The 21,673-nt window shown below is 38.4% G+C and overlaps 1 protein-coding gene across 1 annotated transcript in view; it reads right to left on the reverse strand.

Annotated features, from left to right (window-relative positions):
• Nucleotides 1-21,673, reverse strand: part of Muc16 (mucin 16, cell surface associated) — a 193,892-nt gene that overhangs the window by 47,651 nt on the left and 124,568 nt on the right. The window contains exons 45-60 of the mRNA XM_085844433.1: nt 19,632-19,804; nt 17,778-17,813; nt 17,366-17,404; nt 14,712-14,836; nt 14,511-14,578; nt 12,432-12,604; nt 11,928-11,963; nt 10,706-10,830; nt 10,546-10,613; nt 7,090-7,262; nt 5,307-5,342; nt 3,947-4,012; nt 3,137-3,258; nt 2,987-3,045; nt 2,688-2,860; nt 1,410-1,445 (exon numbers count right to left, since the gene is read on the reverse strand). Coding sequence (XP_085700559.1) covers nt 1,410-1,445; nt 2,688-2,860; nt 2,987-3,045; nt 3,137-3,258; nt 3,947-4,012; nt 5,307-5,342; nt 7,090-7,262; nt 10,546-10,613; nt 10,706-10,830; nt 11,928-11,963; nt 12,432-12,604; nt 14,511-14,578; nt 14,712-14,836; nt 17,366-17,404; nt 17,778-17,813; nt 19,632-19,804 — 1,508 coding nt within the window. The remainder of the gene's footprint in view (nt 1-1,409; nt 1,446-2,687; nt 2,861-2,986; nt 3,046-3,136; nt 3,259-3,946; nt 4,013-5,306; nt 5,343-7,089; nt 7,263-10,545; nt 10,614-10,705; nt 10,831-11,927; nt 11,964-12,431; nt 12,605-14,510; nt 14,579-14,711; nt 14,837-17,365; nt 17,405-17,777; nt 17,814-19,631; nt 19,805-21,673) is intronic.

Here is a 21,673-nt window from a genome sequence, read left to right on the forward strand (position 1 = left end):
ATAGATACACAGGGGAAAAAAAGGAGAACATTCAAGTAAATGGACTAAAAATAAATAGATATGTGGGCATATGTACGCATATGGATATAAAAGAATAAAAAATGGGTGTTTAGATTTATAGATTTACTATTTATAGATTGGTAGGCAGGTAGGAGAGTAGATGGATGTGTGAATATGCTATTAAGTGTATGGACACATAAGTTAATGAATGTGGAAATGACAAATGAACAAGGAAAGAACTTTGTTGTGCATGCATGCATGATCACAAAGAGAAGGAGGAAAGTGCGAGCAAAGTCAGAAAAGAGAGGAAGAATAAAAATGAAAATTAAGTAATAGATTTAAAAGGTAATTAGTAGATTGGTTGTAAATTAGATGTCATAGGATTAATTATAGAAATAGAAGAATGGTTTCAGGAAAGGATAGGTGACTGGGTTATGGAATGAAACACTAATATTTTAGCAAAACAATCTACATAGCAATCACCGTCAATAACTTAACAATGAAGTCCCTGATAAGACTGTCATAGTCTGGGTTATAATGGACATAAACTAAAGAATTGATGTTTAAAGGGTCACCCTTATTTCTTATCAAGGAAACTTCTTTTTGTAACAGACAGAGAACATCACAGAAAACCACAACCATTCAAAATGCAGAATGGTGAAGCCAAGTGCTAATGACAGTGGGTACATCTATAAGACAACGTCTACACCATAGGCTCTAGAAATGTTGCAGAAGAGTCAGGGGAAAGTTTGTAAGAGCTGCAGAATTAGGGAGTTTGCTATGAGACTTTCTGTTCCAGCAATGCCAGAAGCTACATCCATATACATGACTGTATAGACATGAGCTGTACCAGAACAACAAAAATAGACATGCCACAGAGGGTGAGGAAAAGCCGATGAGGCCTCATTCCTACACAAAGAACCATAGACAAAAGAAATGATGAGAGTGAGAGAAATAGTCTTTCCCAGGGACAAACTTACAATTTGTATATTCAATAGAAAACAGTTTGAAAACAGATACGAGTAAGATTGAGCAGGTTATATTTAGGAATTAATATACATAAACATATATTCAAGTAACATCAATTAATGAAAAAAGAAGTCATGAATTTGAACAAGAGCAAATGAGGTTTATAGAGAGAGGAAAGGGAAGGGAAAATAAAATTATATTATAATCTCAAAAATAAAAGAAAAATTGCTATCTGCCATGATCCTTTTTATAAATAACATTAATGTATTCAACTTTCTCCAAATTGAAGCAATATAGGGAATTCAGAAATCTAAGGCTCATCTTTCTGTTATTAAGACCTTGACTCCATATAGGAGACTGAATTTTGTTTAGGCATGCTTCCTTTGTAAATGAGGAGGACAGCTTGGACTAAGGCTAAATTAGCATGATTTGATACTTACTTGTAGTAAGTATGTCTGGACCAAGAATGGGGTAACCTAAAACAAATACAAAAGTCAAGCATAAGTGCAAGGTGCAGAATGATCTCATACATAATGCTGTTGTTCATGTGTGAAATGAATATACGTTATTCTGAGTACTTATTAAGTATCTACTAATGTTCTGGGATTTTAGTTAGATATTATCTTGAGGAAAAACTTCCTGATACTTCATCTAGATCTACATCATCTCTACCAGCTCTTAATCATGTTCACAGAAAGATCGTCTCATAAGATTCATGTTCATACCTCAATCACCAAAGATATAGTCTCATCTATGCCATTATCTATCTATCTATCTATCTATCTATCTATCTATCTATCTATCTATCTATCTATCTATCTATCTATCTGTCTACATATCTGTTTATGTGTATATAGATGCAAACACAAACGTATATATGAGGAATAAATATATTATACACATAACTGTTTATTTGCTATTTGTCTTATCCATTTAAATTTAAAGACTTATTGTACTGAATAAAATATGCTGTGAAATAAATAAAATGTAACTATAGGTTACATTTGGGTAAGGTGCAAATGAAACTATTTCATCTATGGTGCCAGGAATAAGGTATATCTTTCAGTAGATTTTTGATAAATGCTGACTGGACAACAAAATTAGGCACATACATTGTGAATTTTAAATAGGGAAACCATAAATAGGTCCCTTCAATGGGCAAAAGATAAAGATGGTATATAAACTCAGGACACCAAGACTCAGATCAGGTACAAACTTCCCTTCTTCTAAGTTTATGCTGTCCTCTGTCAAACCTGGTAATTAAAGCTCTTTATTTATCAAAAGGAGTAATGAAGATCTAAGATATTGTGCACATCTCATGAGGTGTAGTGGTTACTATGAATGGTCAATTTGATAATTTAGTATAACCAAGGAGACAAACTCTGATGGTGAGAGAATTCATAGATTGAATTAGCCCATGAGAGATGATATACCCTAACTCTGGGCAGCTTTGTCCTATGTTCCAGATTTCCAGATGGATGAACAATTAATGAGGTGAATACCAGCATTCAGGTTACTCTCCTCCATGATATTTTTCACAGTGTGATAGACTATCTTACCCTCTATGCTTTTTTTGTTTGTGCTGATTCAGTAATTTGAACCAAAACCAAGAATGTGAAAAAAAGCTGGCCTACATAAAAACCACCAGGAACATATGGGAATAGAGAAAATAAAGGATGTCTAAGGACACCAGATAGCACAACACAGACCATGCTCACCATTCACATAGAGACTATGCTCCTCCAGTGTGTAGTTTCCCAGCTTGGTGACTCCATGGCTCAGATGACTCAGTTCTGAGTATAGACCCTGTATGTCCATTCCAGGATGTGCAGGGTCATGTTGGTAGGTGCAGGTGGTAACCACACCTGTGAACATTCCATTCTTCTCAGGCCTTAAAGGGAAAGGTATAGAGATTCAGTAGAGGATTAGGATGCAGATAGAAACCCCAAGGAAGGAAAAATGGTAGAAGATCAAAAGAAGAGATAATTCTTGGCCAATTATATGAAAGTGGAATCACCTGAGGGAGGTCAGTCTGCAACTTGAGTTGAAGGAGTCATTTTGGAACAAGGGTCCCAGCTATGGATGGAAAAGGAGAAAAAGCAATTGAGTGGAGAATGAAGATGAACTCAATTCCAGAGGGAGGTGGGGTTCAGGATGAGGCTCTCACCAGGCGTTGTAGGACATTCTCAGTGGAGTTGAATATGGCTGAGCCACTGATCATGTCTGCTGAATATGGAAGATTAGAGATGGTAAAGTTGATTGTGAAGGTTTCCGGCTTGTGCCACATAACTGGAGGATGACAAAAGGGTACATACGTACAACTGAGTATTTAATTGGGACAAGACTGGAATCTTATTCTGATCAGACCATGTGCTCTGTCAGATGGTCTGTTATTACTATGCAACACTTACATGGGTGCTGGGTCTTCGTGTTTGTGTGCCAGATACCTCACCCACTGATTTGTCTACCTATCCTAAGCAGGAGTGTCTTAATTTAGCTCTGACATTCCTTTAAATCTGGTTTATCTGACCTTCAGCCTTTGCTGACTATCATTTCTGTGATAAGCCTTATTCTTCATGCAAACTAAGGTCTAAACAATTATCTGCATGCACATACTGTTTCTGACAGTAGTCATTGCTGAGCTAATTTCCCTTCTACCCACACTTCATTCTTACTCATTTAATGAATAACACTACAGTGGAAATTTTCTTCATTAACCCTTTCTCTCAATTATGCCAGCTGAATCTCCCTCTGAACCCCCCTCATTTTATTGTAAATACCTGTCTACCTCACAGACATGCTGGTTACATGATAGCAAGTATCTAACTCAATTGTTATTCTGATCTTTGTGCTTATAGTGATGAACCTGATGCTAGGCTTTTCACATCCTAAGCTTCCTAGCTCTTATGTGACAACTGTTGGAGTAGTGGGACAAAGGGTTCTTATCAAGTAAAAGTAAAAAGGCTTTCTCAGATACCTGTGTTGGACTCTGGCTGCAAAGATGTTGTTGGGGAGGGCAAGATAGTGGTGGCTGGCTCTGGAGCTGTGGAAAAGGCATAATGTCAGTCATGGACAGAGCTCTCTGAAAGAGCAACCCTAACAACATTGATTTGAGTCAGACCAAGGGAATACCAATCATGTGAATGGAAGTTTAAGAAAAAGCTATAAATTAAATCAATAAAATAGTGAGAGTGGTTAAAAGGAGAGAGGCTTATCAAAGAGGACAGGTGAATGTGAATGCACAATATAAATGGGGTGATTGTAAAGAAGAGTGTATAAATGATAGGTCAAACCAGAATTCAAGAAGAATAAAATCAGAGTCTGAAGAGGTAAAGCAAAACAGAACGAAAAAAAGTGCAAGTAAATGAAGTAGCATGATCATAGGCAGATCACTAGACAGAAGAAGGGTGTGAACATGTGATGGGAAAGTAGATGAATGAATGTACAGATAGGAAGATGGATGGTTAGGTTGTTCACAGGGTGGCTGGAGAAACATATAGATAAAAGGAATACAGGGGAAATGAGTGTCAAACAATATTTGGACAAAAGATGTGTAGTTAATGAGAGAATGGATTGACAAATACATAGGTAGGTGAACAGATGTACACATGGGCACACACACACGCAAACGTCTGTGTGTGTGTTTATATGTGTGTTTGTGTGTGTGTGTGTGTGTATGTGTAAGTATACAGATGAGTGTGAAGATGTATGTATGTATGGACAAATGGATAGAGCAAATGAAGGGCAACCAATAAAGGACAGGAGAAATGGATGGATAAGTGGATGTCTGGATATAGAAAACAACAGAAAGGATGAAAAGATTATAAGAGGATGAACAATAAAATGTGCAGGTGGATGAATGGATTGCTGGGTGGATGGAAATGTGGTATCAAAAAAGAGGAATGACTATGAAAATGAAAGAGTAGGTAGTTGGAAAGATAGGTGAACAGGTTACTGATTTCCAAAAAGCAGTTTTAAAAATCCCAAATGACTTAAGTAGTTATCATAATTTAGAACCCGAGAATGAAGTCACTACTTCATGGTACCACAGTAGCATTTGTTAATGAGAGAGATAGACTACACAGTCACATCTGACTTCTGCCCTTTAACTCTTGTTTAAATTTCTTATTTTAACCTAAAGGGTGTGAACAATTCAGAAATATAATGCTAGGTATGAAGATCTGAAAAAGAGGCCAAGGATTCCACATTATTCATCTATTAAGACTTTAGCCTTTCTTGGGAGGCTGGTTTATTCTGAAGCATGATTGTGAGTGTGTGTGTGTGTGTGAACAAGGATACATACATAGACAAAAATGCTTACTGATACAGACACATACTTGTAGGAGGTACATCTGGACCAGGTTCATTGTAGCCTAGGAAACAAAAGTCATACGTAAGTGAAAAGGCAAAGTGGTCCCATAAATTTTGCCATGGTCCATGTGGGAACTCCAGTTTGACACATCACTTATGTATATTTATTGAGCATGTACTTATGTGCCAATCTGAGTTATATGTCATATGGACAATTTCTTGGTATCTCAGTTAGACCTCACTCTTAAAAAACTAGTCCAATAAGACATTTATGCTTTTATACCCACTACATATATTCAGTTATCCACACCATTGTGTTCCCTTTGTTTACCATCTACTTATCTAGTTATTGTTTACTGAACATTTACTATGTGTAGTACCCTAATTCCAAATGAAACATATATTAATGAACAAATCAATATGCACTACAGTTTACTTTGGGACAATGTTCAAATGTTCCTGATGCTGGGGATAAGATGTTTTCTATAGTAGATTTTTGTAAATGTTGACAGGACTACAGAGTGATGCATTTAAATAGTGCAATTGATAAACTGGGCCTCAAAAAAGTGTTTTTTTTTTCTCAATGGAAAAAATGAAGGAGGTGGATGTCAACTAGAATACCAAATTAACCAATTTGTTTCCAGTTCAAGGAAAATCAATCTCATTATGGCAGGAGTTAAAATAGAAAGTGATCACATAGTACCAATAGTCAGAATGCAGAGACAGATAAATGCAAGTCCTCTGATGGGTTTCTCCTTTGTGTTTTGTCATAGGCCCTGATATGGAGCCACCCATTGGTTTAGGATCCATCTTCTAAATTATTCTATTTGAATGTATCGCTTTGTTATCCAGTTAGGGCAGATCTTTCCACCACAATTCTACATAGAAACTCTTCCACAGACAAACCCATACATTTGTCTCCTAGGTGATTCTAAGACCAGTCAAATGGGCAATCAACATTAACAATTACACCCAATTATGGAAGAAAGGAGACAACATGCACCCCCATTACTTTCATTTTAAAAAGGCGAAAGACGGAAGGAAATAGAGTGACATGAATAACCTTTCTATATGTAAGTTTATCTTGTAAGGTATTTGCTCATAACAATGAAAACTTTAACTACTACATGAGGCAATGTTGATACTTCAGTGTGACCTCACTTAGTTTTCAAGAACTATTTATATGTTGCAGAGAATAGGAGAGGGCATAGGGTGAGAAGGGAGGGGAACCGAGGAAAATGTAAGGTAGAGAATAAAGGGAAGAGAAAATGGGAAGTGTGGAAGGAAAGGGAAAGTGGAGAGGAAAGGAAGAAGGAAGGGAGAGAAGGGAAAGGAAAGGGGAATGATTATGATCAATTTTACATGGTTATGCCTTTCATTTTAAAATGTCATAATTCTGTCCTTTCTTAGTTTTATGCTAATATGTAATATCTAAAGCTTAGGACATTAGATACACTGATGCTTTCTTTTCTTCCTTGTATAAAAGAACAACCCAGGAGAGAATTTAATCCAGCATAAGGGTGAGAAGACCACAGGGTTTGAAACAAATGCTCCCTCTTGATTCTTCAAGAAAGACTTTTGTGAAGTATTTGCCTAGAGTGTCATCTTGGCAGTGATGACTGGACTAGTGTCTTAGATTCAAAGCTCTCAAGATGTAGAATCATGTTGTCAAGGAGGAGTCTATTAGTATACAGATAGGGTTTTGGATGAGAACCTGGATTGAATTTCAATGATCTCCCTAAGGAACTGGTAATTGGAAACCTTTGTAGTATGCAGGTGTTCCAGCAGGTCAGGATGCAAGATGCTCACCATTGATGAAAAGGCTGTCTTTATCCAAGGAGTAAGGACCCAACTTGGTGATTCCATGAGTCTGCCAGCTTAGGTCATAGAAAATTGGCTTGGCAGGCAGTCCCTGACTGTTGAAAACTGGGCGGTAAGTGCAAAGGACATCTACTTGGGTCTGGGCACCATTCTTCACTGACCTGAGTTGGGGAGGAAGAGGTGCATGTTGAGGACATTCAGACCTCCTGCTGTCTCTCCATCTGTGGTCACCATACACAACTTATAGCCTACAGTCTGATTTTATTGATGCCATTTGCTGTTTTCCCTACTCACTTACTTTGTCTAGTTGGGATCTCCACACCTGTGTTTACTTGTCTGAAAGCTTCATTCGTGGCATCCTTCCTCAGGTTACTTACAAACTTATCCCAATTTTGGTTTCACCTCTTTTTCTCTTCCTCTTCTTTTCTACCTCTTTAACTCTCCCTTTTGTCCTGACCTTTCTCTTTCTATGATCCCTTTCCTTTTCTTCTGTTCTTTCTCCTCTTTCTCTCCTGTTTTCTTATCTCATTCCCCTTTTCTCCTTTCTCCTTCTTTGCCCTCCTTTTCCTAATGCTTCACTCTCTTCTGCCTCCCCTCCTTTTCTTCTGCTCTTTCATCTTCCCCTCCCCACCATAGTCTCCTTCATTCTTTTCATTTTTTATTCTAATCTTTCTTTTCCCTGTTTTGCAAGAATCTCTTTGATGTTGAAGCATTCTATTCTGGTTAGAAGCTCATTATAGGCTCAAAGTAAAAACAGAAAATAAAGAATGCAGATGTATCAGAAATCCTTGAAAATATATCAGATTGGCCAGACTTCTCAGTCCATGAAGTTTTACAAGCAACGAGGAATGCAGAAGGGAGGAGACTTCAGCCTGTTCTGCCACTTTCATATTTTACAGAGGGCTCCACTGTCAATGCTTTTATGAGTTGCTATCCTTGTTGGGTTGGGCTTGTAATAATGTGACTGCTTTTGAGTTACACATAGTCCTAATAGAAACTCCTTAGATATACTACTATATATGACCCAATAAAGTAATTGGTTTACCAATTTGGACATTGATGAGAGTGACTTTGGTCTGTCATCATTTCCTTCTTTGGGGTGAGTATATGTTCATTCATATATCCCCCCCTCCAAATAGGATCATATTATATGCCACTCTTCTCATCTCTCTTTTCCCTTCTTCCTCCTTCTTTTTCCCATCTTCTTTTCCACCCTCTTTTTATTTTCATTCATCCTTCAATGTTTTAGAACTAAACAAGCAGGCCTTCCTGAACTTCACAAGTTGAAACTCATCTTTCTCCCATTATAGCACTAGTTACCCTTTAGGAAATCATGTATTATCTGTGCAAGTTTCTTTCAGGATGCAGCATTCATGAGGGCAGGAATAGGGCAATTTTGCATTTTTCTGCCACAGTGAAGTTCCAGAACTTGTCACATTTACCTGATCTCATGCAAAACCCAAAGTCCTAGTCATCAGATAAGCAAAACATGGTATTTATATACAAGTGATATACTATTTGGCCCTAGAAAAGAATATAATTCTGACATATTACAACACAGATGAACTTAAACTTGAAGCACATTATTTTGAGGATAACAAAGCAGCCACGAAAGGTGCTTTATTACACTTATAAAGAAGTCATAAAAAGCACAGGTATGAAAAGCAGAATGGTAGGTGGAAGGGTCTAGAATTGGGGATGGAGAGTAATGTTTAAGGGAGAGTTTCAATTTAGGAAGGTAAAGTTTTGGAAATGGAGCACAGCGATGAATACACAACAATGTGGAGTTACTTAACACCAGTTCATTCTCTACCTAGAAATTACTGAAAAGGTGCAATATACGTGGACAGTTCGTCTTCAAAGCTTGGTGTGGACCATTCGTTAAAAGCTTGGTCTTGCTGTAATAAAGAGATATTGTAGAACTTTAGGAGATGGGACCTCACAATAGTTCTTTAAGATATTGGCAGTGTGTCCTCAAAGGTTAACACTGGACTTTAATATTCATCCTATTTTGTTTCCTGGCTCTGACATTTTTTTCTTTTCACACATACCTGCATGGCAGTATGCTTCTATTGCTAGAGGCTCAAAGCTGTAGATCTGTCCCATTTTGGATTAAAATGTCCAGAAACACTAACACCAACAAAACAACAAAAACAACAACAACAGATCCATCCATCCAAACAAAAGAAAACCCCAAATTTTCTTTTTATAAGTTAACTGTATCAAGTAGGTCATTAGAGTAATCTGAAGCTAATATAGACTGTAAATTTTATGTTAAATATATTTTACTGCTGTTAAAAAGGAACCAAAAGAGGAGGAAATGAATTGGAGGGTAAAAAATGTTTGCTTTTCAAGCAAGAGAACCTGAATTCATTCTTTCTTTCTTTCTTTCTTTCTTTCTTTCTTTCTTTCTTTCTTTCTTTCTTTCTTTCTTTCTTTCTTTCTTTCTTTCTTTCTTTCTTTCTTTCTTTCTTTCTTTCTTTCTTTCTTTCTTTCTTTCTTTCTCTCCCTCCCTCCCTCCCTCCCTCCCTCCCTCCCTCCCTCCCTCCCTCCCTCCCTCCCTCCCTCCCTTCTTTCTTTCTTTCTTTCTTTCTTTCTTTCTTTCTTTCTTTCTTTCTTTCTTTCTTTCTTTCTTTCTGTTACTTATTTTATTGTACAGTACACCCTAACCACAGCTTCATCTTACTCCACTCCTCCTGATGCCCGCATCTTCCCCCTCACTAAGATCTACTGTTTATCCATTTCCCTTCAGAAAAGAACCTCCCAAGGATATCAACTAAATGTTGTATAACAAGATGCAATAGGACTTGGAACAAACCCTCATATCAAGGCTGGACAAGGCAACCTATTAGGAAGAAAATGAAGGCCTGAGTTCTAATTCTTAAGTAACAATATAAAAAAAATAGCTCAGTGTGACCACATGTTCTTATAATTCCAGAACTGGGACAGAAAATATCCAGGAACTCACTAGTCAGTCAGCTATATAGTTTTAAAGTATTTGTTTTGCTTTGGTTTTTTTCAGATAGGGTTTCACTATATAGATAAGGCTGTTCTAGAACTCACTATAGAGACCAGGTTGGCCTTGGACTTATGGATTTTCTTTTAATTTTTATTTTACAACAATTTAACATCTTTATGATACTGGAATCAAAACTAGGGTCTTATATATTCTTGGTAAGTGATTCAAGCCAAGCCATCTCTCAAGTCAATATCTGATGGATTCTAGGCAGGTATTTTATTGCTAAGCCATGCTACCAGCCTATTCCTGGGGGATTATAGGTAAGTACCCTATTGCTATAAAACATTCAATTGCACAAAATCATTAAAAGACAAAATAGAAAAGGTATACATCAATCCTAACCATGCCAGTCATCACAACTCCAAGAGCTTTCAAGCTGTATAACAAGTAGGAGAGGGAAGGTGGAAGTGGAAAACATGTCTTACCTTAGAGTGGCTACTCTACAGCCTGTGTATAGGGGGCCAAGACTGCTCCTCTGAAACAAAGGGCTGAGCTATAAGGAAAGAAGGGAGACAGTGTTGGTTACAGGTAGACACCTCCATTAGGAAGGGGATGGAAGGGACTAAGGGGAGTCAGTTAGCTCACCAGGTGCTGCATGAGTGTATCTGTGATATTGAATTTGGGGGAGCCAATCTGGCTCATATCAGCTGAGTAGCGCAGGTTGTTAATGGTGAAGTTCACTGTGAACAACTCCTCATTGAGTTCCCCAGCTATGCAGATAGAGAGAAAGAGAGAAAGCTAAAGCTGACATGACAGTAGGTATTTGGGGATAGGGAGAATTAATGTTCTTTATAGTGGGTAAGTCAGTATACTTATAGATGACTTGTTAATGGAGTCAACAATAGAGGCCAGAAAGGGTGCCCATGCTATAAAAAATCCTGATAGATCATTTCCATCTTCCCACTTTCTCCATAGGTGTTTTTGGTAAAAATATCAATGTTTGGCTTTGTGAAGGGAAAGGTTCACATTATCTGCTCAAGCTGGGTTAGTGACACCTAATATCTTTCTGTACCCCTGTCTCCTGTCCTTTACCATTTTTTCTTCTATTTCTCTGTTCCTTTTCTACTTTCCTTCCTTCTCCCATTCTCCTTCTCTTTGCTATCCACCTGTTTCTCTCTTCCTCTCTCCCTGTTCTTCTTTGTTTCTTGTTGTTCCTCTCCTTTTCCCTCTGTGTACCTTCCCCTCATTTTCCTGTTCCTTTGTCCCTCTATTTGTTACTTTATCCCCCCTAGCTTCTTACACCCCTTTTCTGCCTCCTTCCTTTCCACTTTTCCAGCTCTTCTCCTCTCCTCTCTCTCCCGTTTCCTCTCTCTCACCCTCTATTCCTCTTGTTCTCTATGTTACCCTTCCTCCTTCCTCCCAGCCCTCTTTCATCTCTCCCTGTCACTCCCCTTGCCTCTCTTTCTCCTCCTTTCTTTCTCCTCCTTATAGATTCATTGGTTGAGTAGCAGATAAAGAGAGAAGCTTCAAGCCTGGAACAAATCCGTGAGCAAAGCTCTTTCTAGACCTAACCATGGGACATTGTTAGACTAACAGGATCTGAAAAGGGGATATTTTATAACTCTTAAGTCTTTAAGACTTTATTATTCTAAATAGCATGCATTGTGTATGCATGTAAGGTTCTTCAATGCCCTCCTCTATTCAACAATGAACAGAGCAGAGTCTTCCAATTTTTTGGCAAGGGAAGTGAAATATAGTAGATGACTATATAATTCAATCAATGACTGTACAAAGCTCTTTATAAAAAAAATGAGGGTTCCCTGAAAGTGGAGGCAAAACCTGGGCAATGACAGCCAGAAATACTCACTGGTGGTATTTGGTGCTGCAGCTCCAAAACTATTACCTGTAAAGAAAAAAAATATTAAAAGCTTAAGGACAAATATCAAAGATTCTGGGTAAAAGAGAATGTAGAGTCTATGGGGTAAAAGCAGAGGGAAAGAGAGTGAAAAGGAATATTTATGGAAGAGATAACTAACAGGGTAATGAAAACAAAGGTGGGTAGAGCTGGCTATTGTGGCTGTGAAGGTTTTATACTTGTTCTTAGCCAATAAACTGGGAAATGGTTTTGAAAAGTGGAACTGTGTGATGCTGATGGAGCTCAGATCTCTATTTATGCAAGGCAAGCACTCTACTATATCACCCATGCTGGTTTTGAATCATCACAATAAAAACAGAATCAGAATCCAGACACAAAAGCAAGGGAAATTGGGGAAAAGATCATTCTAGAAAGAGGGATGAATTGGTAAGTACTTGAGCAAAACTTAAGACTCCAAACAGAAAAAAAGATCATTGCTTAAGCATGGGCTCTCACCATTTATGTAGAGACTGTTCTGGTCCAGTGTGTAGGGGCCCAGACGGGTGATTCCATGGGTCCCATGGCTCAACTCCCAAAATAGTTGATCTTGGTTTACTCCAGGACTCATGGAGTAAGAGTGGAAGTTACAGATGACGTCAACTTCTGTGTCTGCTCTATGATCGTCAGACCTGTCAGAAAAACATTTGAGATCGGAATAATAAGGTTTTAAGCAATTGGGGAATTGAAAGCAGAAACACACAGGAGAATGCTGAAGATTGTGAAGGAGATAGTTATAAAGTTTGAAAGTGGGTCTCCATTTGTCATCTGAGCTTTTGAATACTGAGGTCAGAAATAATCTCTCTCTCTCTCTCTCTTAGTATGGGACACACACACACACACTCACTATGTGAGTGAGATCAAAGAAGAAACATGGCATATGTGGACAGCTTCCAGGAGTCAGCTCTTTCACATTGATGATTAAGGGTCTCCCTTGTTCTGCTTCTGTTGCACTCCATACTGTAGGTCAGATGGCTGGCAAGCTTTGGGGAATATTCCTGGATGCCTACCTCCCACCTCATTGTAGGAGTGGCCAGATTACTGTTGTATACCACCACATGTGGCATTTTAGGTTAGTTCTGAGAATCAAACTCAGGTCATCAAACTTACACAGAAAATGTTTTACCCACGAAAGCCATCTTACTAGCCCTACATTCTGCATTGCTTTTTATTTCCCTTTTTATGGTCTTTGAGATAAGGCCATTCCTTTGATTCTAATGCTTGCCATTTAGGTTAAGCTGAAGCACTATGCTCCAGTGATCTGCTTATCTCTTCCAGGAGTCAGTTCAATCACATTGTTGAATCAGGGCCTTTCTTGTTTGCCAGATTACAAGTGAGTTACAAATGTTTGCCACCATAATCAGCATTTTATGTGGATTCCTGAGGATGACTTCAGTTTTTCATGCTTTTATGAGAAGCATTATACCAAATGACCTATGGACATAAAACCATGCCAGGAAGTTCGGTAAGGTAGAGCAGGTCCAGACCTGGAGATTCAGTGGAAAAACATCTGGAGGCTTAGGTGACTCCCAGCTCTTTGCCATACTCCTGACTTGGAACACATGCCATGCTTCTCACATAAAATAGACATGACCTATGGTCACATAGGCTCAGGACTGAGATATCCATCTTATTGTGGTACCTATTGGCCTGGAGGGTGTAGCCAATAAGCTTTCGTTCCCAGACATTCTTCCCTGCAAAAAGTAATTCCTCTCAGGCCCACCCTGAGAAGAGGCATATGATTTTACACATCCACTTTCCACCATGATAATAAATTGTTTTGAACCACAGACTGTCTCTTTTCATTGGGATCTCCTGTGTGGAGCTATGGAGAAGGCCTTTGTCTACAGAGTCACTGTCTAATCTCCCATAGAAGGCCTTTCTGCACTCCTGGCCACAACCACCATCAAGCCTGCTCCCACCGAGCCAAGGACAGTGCCTGTGGTACTAGATGGAGCTCCCCTTCCCCCTGGTCCCAGGCTAGATCCAACCCACAGGCCCCCACTTTGTTCTCAGCTCTTCTTGACTCCAGGTGGTTCCTGGATGTCCCAGAGCCTGCGAATCCCATAGCCCGAGCCTTGTGCAGACCTGAGCCAGCTCTGGCTTTCCCATGTCAGAGACTGTGCTCTACATCCCTGGATCATGGTGTCTGATTTCTTCTCTGCAGCCCACACTTACCCTGGAGAGTGGGGCAAGCACAGTCAAACTCTCCTCTTTCTGCTTGCCCTGTGGCAGAGAGAACATAGGACCCACAAACTTAAAATGGCCCATTTTCCTAACCTTCCATAAAATATTTTACTTTTATTGTATACAGAATATTCAATTCTTCTAAGAGAACCCTCATTTTATAGAGAATATCACTTGAATTTTCTACAGTAAACAATTCCTATTAGTAAGTTACTAACTAATTGTTCAACCTAAACTCTATCTGGACAGGAAGGAAGTGTCAGTGTCTGGGTGGATGATAAAAAGTGATGTTAGAAGTGCATGATCTCTGGTGCCTGTTTTATAACAGTTCACTCTACCTTGGGGTCTCACCTGAGTGAAGCCAATCTGCATCCAGAGTAGAGTGGGGCAATACTGGTCTTATTGAGCAAGGTATCAAGCTGATGGGAAAGCAAACAAACAAACAGACAGACAGACAAAAAAACAAAACAAAACAGGATTAACAGAAAATATGAATGGGGCCTAGCAATGGAGTTGTAAGGTAGAGTTGCTGACGTTCTTGGGAGGGCTCACCCAATAACATAAGGTCCACTTGGTAGAGTTGAACTTCAAGGAACCTGGATGCCCCATCTCATCTGTATAGTGCAAGTTGGTTATAGTGAAGTTGAGAGTAATGGATTCCATGACAGTACTATTGCCTGTAGCAGAGGGGAGAAGAGAGATGTCCAGATTTAGAACTGGCAATGAACAAGGATGCTTCTAATTCTATGTGACATTGTTAGAATAATAGGATTTGTAGCAGGAGATACTGTAGATCTAATAAAACATTAAAATTTTTACTGTTCTTCATTCATCAAGAGATGATTAGTGTGTGAAATGGTTTGTGGTAAACTCTTTAGGTCCAAAGATGAATAGGATACCATCTCCTAATGTTGGAGCCAGGGAAGTTACCAAGATATTACACTTCAGTAGAAACTAGTAGAAAGGCAGGTAGGAGAATCACAAGAGTGACCCAACCAATGACTGAATAAAGCTCTTTGGAGAAATCATTATTTCATCTCTGATGAAAAGCATGGCTAAGAGTTGCTGAAGCTAAGCAATAGGCAGAACACTCCCAGTAGATTGGGTAAATGCATGAAGGAAGAGAGCATGGTGCATTAAAGGAATTAAAAATTATTTCACTATGGCCAGAGGGAAGTGCAGATGTAAGAAAGACAGGACCCTAGATGTTACTTATACAACAAATAGAAGCACTCAAATGTTATTTGTAAAGGAATTCTATGGTTGCATATGTATCATAAAGAATGCCATAGCTGCTATGTAGAAGACATTAAGAAGAGATAATAAAGGCACTCTGTGTAACAAAAATATCCTGGTCTCAAAAAAGTCTAAATTTATATAAAATATATATTTATATAAATGTATGCATATATATATATATATATATATATATATATATATATATATATATATATAGAGAGAGAGAGAGAGAGAGAGAGGAGGGTTAAGGAGTGCCAAAGAATAAGCGATGATATCTGGTAACTATTTTATGTGGGAGATGAATGGGAGAATTAGAGGGGGAATGAAAGTCGAAACCCTATCTCTCTGTTTGGTAACAATGAGATGTATGATTAGATTTGCAGGACAATTATATCTTTTTTTTTAAATTTTTAATATTTTTATTACATATTTTCCTCAATTACATTTCCAATGCTATCCCAAAAGTCCCCCATAGCGCCCCCCACTTCCCTACCCACCCATTCCCATTCTTTTGGCCCTGGCATTCCCCTATATTGGGGCATATAAAGTTTGCAAGTCCAATGGGCCTCTCTTTCCAGTGATGGCCGACTAGGCCATCTTTCGATACATATGCAGCTAGAGACAAGAGCTCCGGGGTACTGGTTAGTACATCATGTTGTTCCAACAATAGGGTTGCAGATCCCTTTAGCTCCTTGGGTACTTTCTCTAGCTTCTCCATTGGGAGCCCTGTGATACATCCAATAGCTGACTGTGAGCATCCACTCCTGTGTTTGCTAGGCCCCGGCATCGTCTCACAAGAGACAGCTATATTTGGGTCCTATCAGCAAAATCTTGCTAGTGTATGCAATGGTGTCAGCGTTTAGAAGCTGATTATGGGATGGATCCCTGGATACGGCAGTCTCTAAATGGTCCATCCTTTCATCACAGCTACGAACTTTGTCTCTGTAACTCCTTCCCTGGGTGTTTTGTTCCCAATTCTAAGAAGGGGCACAGTGTCCACACTTTGGTCTTAATTCTTCTTGAGTTTCATGCGTTTAGCAAATTTTATCTTATATCTTGGGTATCCTAAATTTTGGGCTAATATCCACTTATCAGTGAATACATATTGTGTGAATTCTTTTGTGATTGTGTTACCTCACTCAAGATGATGCCCTCCAGGTCCATCCATTTGGCTAGGAATTTCATAAATTCATTCTTTTTAATAGCTGAGTAGTACTCCATTGTGTAAATGTACCATAATTTCTGTATCCATTCCTCTGTTGAGGGACATCTGGGTTCTTTCCAGCTTCTGGCTATTATAAATAGGGCTGCTATGAACATAGTGGAGCATGTGTCCTTTTTACCGGTTGGGACATCTTCGGGATATATGCCCAGGAGAGGTAAGGACAATTATATCTTCAGGATGAATGATTGTGATGGTTACTGTTAATAGTGAATTTGAGAGACTTTAGAGTCACCTAGGAAATGGGCTTCTTAAAATATCGGTGGAAAATTATCATGATTATGTCAACTAATGTGGAAAAACAGATTTTTAAGTATGAACAGGACCATTCTATGGGCAGGGCTTCCTGTACTATATACAATAAAGGGCACTGACTACTAGTGTGTATTTATGTTTCTGTTTTCCATTTCTGAATGTGTTATAACCAAATATTTGGTGATTGTACCTTAAAATGAGATAAAATAAGCCCTTTCTTCCTTTAGTTGCTTTGGTCATACTATTTTATCACGTAACATAAAACATAATTAAGTCAGAGAGTAGTTCAAGAGACCTGAGTGATATCTAGGATGCATGTAGGCCAACACTTAAGAAATATTATGTGGTAGTGACTGGAATCACTTGGTCCCTAAGTAACTAGATTGAAAAACAGAAAGCAATGTCTTCATTGGAAAGATGGATGAGCATTGAGAGAAGAAATAGTTCACTTACTTTCTTGGTATCAATAAGAATCTGCATTGGTGCCTACCTGTGGAATTGTTTGTAGAGGATGGAGCCAGAGAGGAAGCTGGGAAGGAGGTGGTAACCACAGGTACCAAAACAAAAAGAAAACAAAGCAAAAGAAAACAACAAAATTAAGAATGAAATACAAATGTGATACATCTTTAATAAGTGCCAGCAGCCTGGGCGACTATATCCAAGAATCTGTGATTTGCTTTGTGACATTTATTGTTTGAAATTTAGCATCATCCTTGGCTTGTGTGCTTTGTGGAAGGATGGATGATTCTTACCACCTCCACTTACTCTACATTTCTATGAACCATTTTAAACTTCTGTCCATTTAAAGTGGATAATAGAAGAACATGTTGGTTCATCCAGTATCTCATATGTCTTAGGAGAATGGAGGCAGCCAGTGACATGTAGGAGTCTGCAATACTCACTATTAAGGAAGATACTTGAGGCTGAATATGTGTAACCTGTAGAAACCATTCAAGAGAAAGAGTGTCAACAAGAGGCAACTGTTGGCATGAATCAAGCTCTCTGCTACCAAATATCTTAAAATACTAGATTAGAGTTTCTAAGCTTGTCTTCCAAAAGATGTTATCTCCCATTCTACTTAGCTTTTGTTTGAAGCATATGTTGGGTCGAAAAAGTGTAAACTATTTTAGCCTTCTAGTCATTTGAACTTTGCTTAAAAATCATTGATTTGATGCAAATATGAACAACAAATTAAAATAGTAAAAACTTAAAAAGTTAACTTTGCCATTGGAGAGATACTTTACTCAAGACTGGACTGCCTACAGTTATGCTTTATTAAAAGAAAGTGAGGAACCTTGGGAGATTATTCAGTTAATAAATCACTTGTCTAGAATTCAGAGTTCCAGAACCCATATAAAAAGGCCAGGTGGGCACACAAGATGTACCAGCCCATCTCTAATCTTAGCATGGTGGACACAAAGATAGAGAATCCCTATAGTAAGCTGGATAACCAGATTGACCAAAATAACAAAGTCAAGGTTCAGCAAAAGACTTCTGCCCCAATATATAAGATGGAGAGAACTCAAATAAGGCACTTGATATTAGCTTCAGGCCTCCATGTGCATGTACGAACAGATACACATGCAATATCACATACACATATTCCTAATGAAATGAATACCACACATGTGCATATGGAAAAGAAATAGAAGGCCACGTTCCCATCTGTAATGGATCAAGTGCACTTTCTACATTCAGAGGAAAAGAGGCTTCATTAACTCCACTATTCATTTGCATCTGTGAAGGTTCTATGCCCTAGTATAGGGGAATGCCAGGGCCACGAAGTGGGAGTGGGTGGGCTGGGGATCAGAGGCAGGGGTATTTTTTGGAGGGGAAACTAGGAAAGGGAGTAACATTTGAAATGTAAGTAAAGAAAATCTCTAATTTTTAAAAAAGGAAAGTAAAACAAAACAAAACAACAAAAACCTCTATTATTAAGCCTGGCTGGAAGATTGAGCTATATGCAGAGATTTTGCCTCAAAGCTCACCCAGGCAGGAAGAAGAAACTCACATTCAAATATGACCCTTTACATTGAAGTGGAAGTTTTTAGCATAAAAATTAGGGATAAAGCATTCTATATGGTTGCTGAAAACTCCATTTTTCTGTATTTTTCCAGAGAGGAGGTGCCTATATCTGGGGCAATAGCAGGGAATAGATCTCTGCTCATTTAACGCTGAATGTAAGGTTGGGATAAGATATGAAGAAAGTAGGTTCACAAACTCTTTTATTTCTAAGTTCTGGGTTGTTTGTGGTAGAAATTCTCAAAATTTCAGATATCCTAAACCTCATTATACTAGCTACTGGAAGTGGCAACTAACATAGAGTGGGCATAAGCTGCACAGTTGGAAGAATAAAAGTAGAGGGATTAGATAGAAAATAGATAAGAAGTACACATGGGTTGCTAAACTGCAATCAAGGTGAGCAGTTTGAGATGCTTAATCTTGACTGCCAGTTTCATGGGATTTGCAATAACCTATGCATGCTTGTGAAGGCAGATTCAGTGGTGCTTAACAGAGCAGGAAAGGCTCTCCCTGAGTATGGATAGTATCATTTATGGTTTTACACTCTGAAGTGTATGAAAAGAAGAACATAAATTGAACAACAACCTTCTTGTTTCTCTGCCCATACCTTTTGTGCCTTGAAGGACTATATATTTTTCTAAATCCTGAGCCAGAATTAACCTTCTCTTTCAAGTTATATTTGTTAAGAGCTTTGTTAAACCAACCAGAAAAATGACTAATACTTATCTCCTCACCATTAACATAGAGACTGTCCTGATCCAGAGTGTAGGGGCCCAGTTTAGTGACACCATGGGTCAACTTGCTCAGCTCCAGGTAGAGTTGCTCTGTGGCCAGCCCAGGACTCATGTGGTCAGCATAATAGGAACAAACTGTGTCTACTTCAGTGGCTTTTCCATCCTTCCTGGAACTGGGGAGAGAGTATAATCAATAATCCTAAATGCTCTTCAGAATTATGAATGATACAGGAAGTGAGTACTCAGTGGCACCAAAAATCTCCTCTCTCACACTCAGGAATGAAATCCAGAGGGCCATGATGACTTCAGTTCTTAGGAAAAAAAGTCAGAAGTATAGGCTGTAAAGTCACTAGATGATGTCTCAACCCTGAAATACTGATAAATAGAACTAGGGAGAGAGCTCAGTTGATATAATGCTTATAAGGTGCTGAGTTTAATCTCTGGAACCTGTTTTTAAATTAATTAATTAATTAATTGCTTTTTTTTTAAGCTAGGAAGGGTGGCATGCACTCATAATCCCAACACCAAGAAAGTGTACAAAGGAAGATTCTAGATCTCATTGTTCAGGTATCCTTGCTAGCCTGATCTACTTAGTAAGTTCCAGGATTACATAAGTCCTTATCTCAAAAAGTACTTTTGAAATTAAAAATAGGTGCAAGGTCTTGATGAAAACAGTAAGAATGTCCTTTGGTACATGCATGCACATATGCATTAATGTGTTTGTTCACACATGAGCACATTTATTGAAGGCAAAATATCCATGTACATAAAATAATTTTAGGGCTGGAGAGATGGCTCAGCGGTTAAGAGCACAGACTTCTCTACCAGAGGTCCTGAGTTCAATTTCCAGCAACCACATGGTGGCTCACAACCATCTTAATGAGATCTGATGCCCTCTTCTGGTGTGTCTGAAGAAAGCAATGGTGTACTCATATACATAAAATAAATAAATCAATCTTGAAAAAAAAAGTAGATTCAATAATCTACCTAAAAAAATAAAATAAAATAGTTTTTAAAAATAGAAGTATTTAGGTTGGAAATTTTGCCCTTCAAAAACATTTCTCCCTGTATAACTTAGACTGAGAAGAACTGGTGAGTGGGACAAACCCTGCATCCTCAGAACATATAAACAGGAGATTCAGCTCATATTTAAAATATGGTGTCCGTGTATAAAATGAAGCAGGTGTTTATATGTGTTTGGATTTGTTGTTTTAATATTTCATTTTATTTATTATAATTTTAAATTTAATTAAATTATTATGATTCAGTGTGCATGTGTGTGTGTGTGTGTGTGTGTGTGTGTGTGTGTGTGTGTACATACATGTCTAGGTAACCACAGAGATGAGAGGTGGGTGTTAGATTCTCTGGAACTATCATAGGTAGTTGTGAACTACCTGACAGTGATACTGGGAACCAAACTTAGGTCCTCTAGAAGAGTGCTTTTAACGGACTAACCACATTTAATATTTTAGAATTAGTTAATACAGAGTCAATATTTTTATGAAATTATCTAACAAACTGTGTTTTAAAGGTTCTCCGCACCCATCACCATTCTCTTATACTTCAATCATTCCTTGTATTGTCCCTGTGAGTTGCTTTTTCTCCTTTATGCCTCAGCATCCTCTTGTCCATCTCTGCCCAGCTTTCCTTCATAATAATAATTATTATTATTGTTCTCCTCTCTTTGTCTCCTTTCTACATTTTTAGGTTCATCTACACTTAGATTTTTTTTAACATGAATGTATAAATGCATTATAGAATAGGGTCCATATATTTTATGAAGTGTTGCTTTTCTGAATTTGGGTCGCATTATTTGATATTTTCTTTTTTGTTGTATATTTTATTTATTTATATTTCAAGTGTTATCCCCTTTCCTGGTCCCCCCATGAAACCTCCTATCCTGTCCTCCCTCTCCCTACTCCCTCCCCAACTACCCACTCCTGCTTCCCCACCATTCCCCTACAATAGGAAATCAAGCCTTCACAAAACCAAAGCCTCTCCTCCCATTGCTGTCCCACAAGGCCATCCTCTGCTACATATGC

This window comes from Mus caroli, unplaced genomic scaffold, assembly GCF_978045245.1.
Source record: "Mus caroli unplaced genomic scaffold, Mus_caroli_1 scaffold_11, whole genome shotgun sequence".
In the NCBI taxonomy this organism is placed as follows: Eukaryota; Metazoa; Chordata; class Mammalia; order Rodentia; family Muridae; genus Mus; species Mus caroli.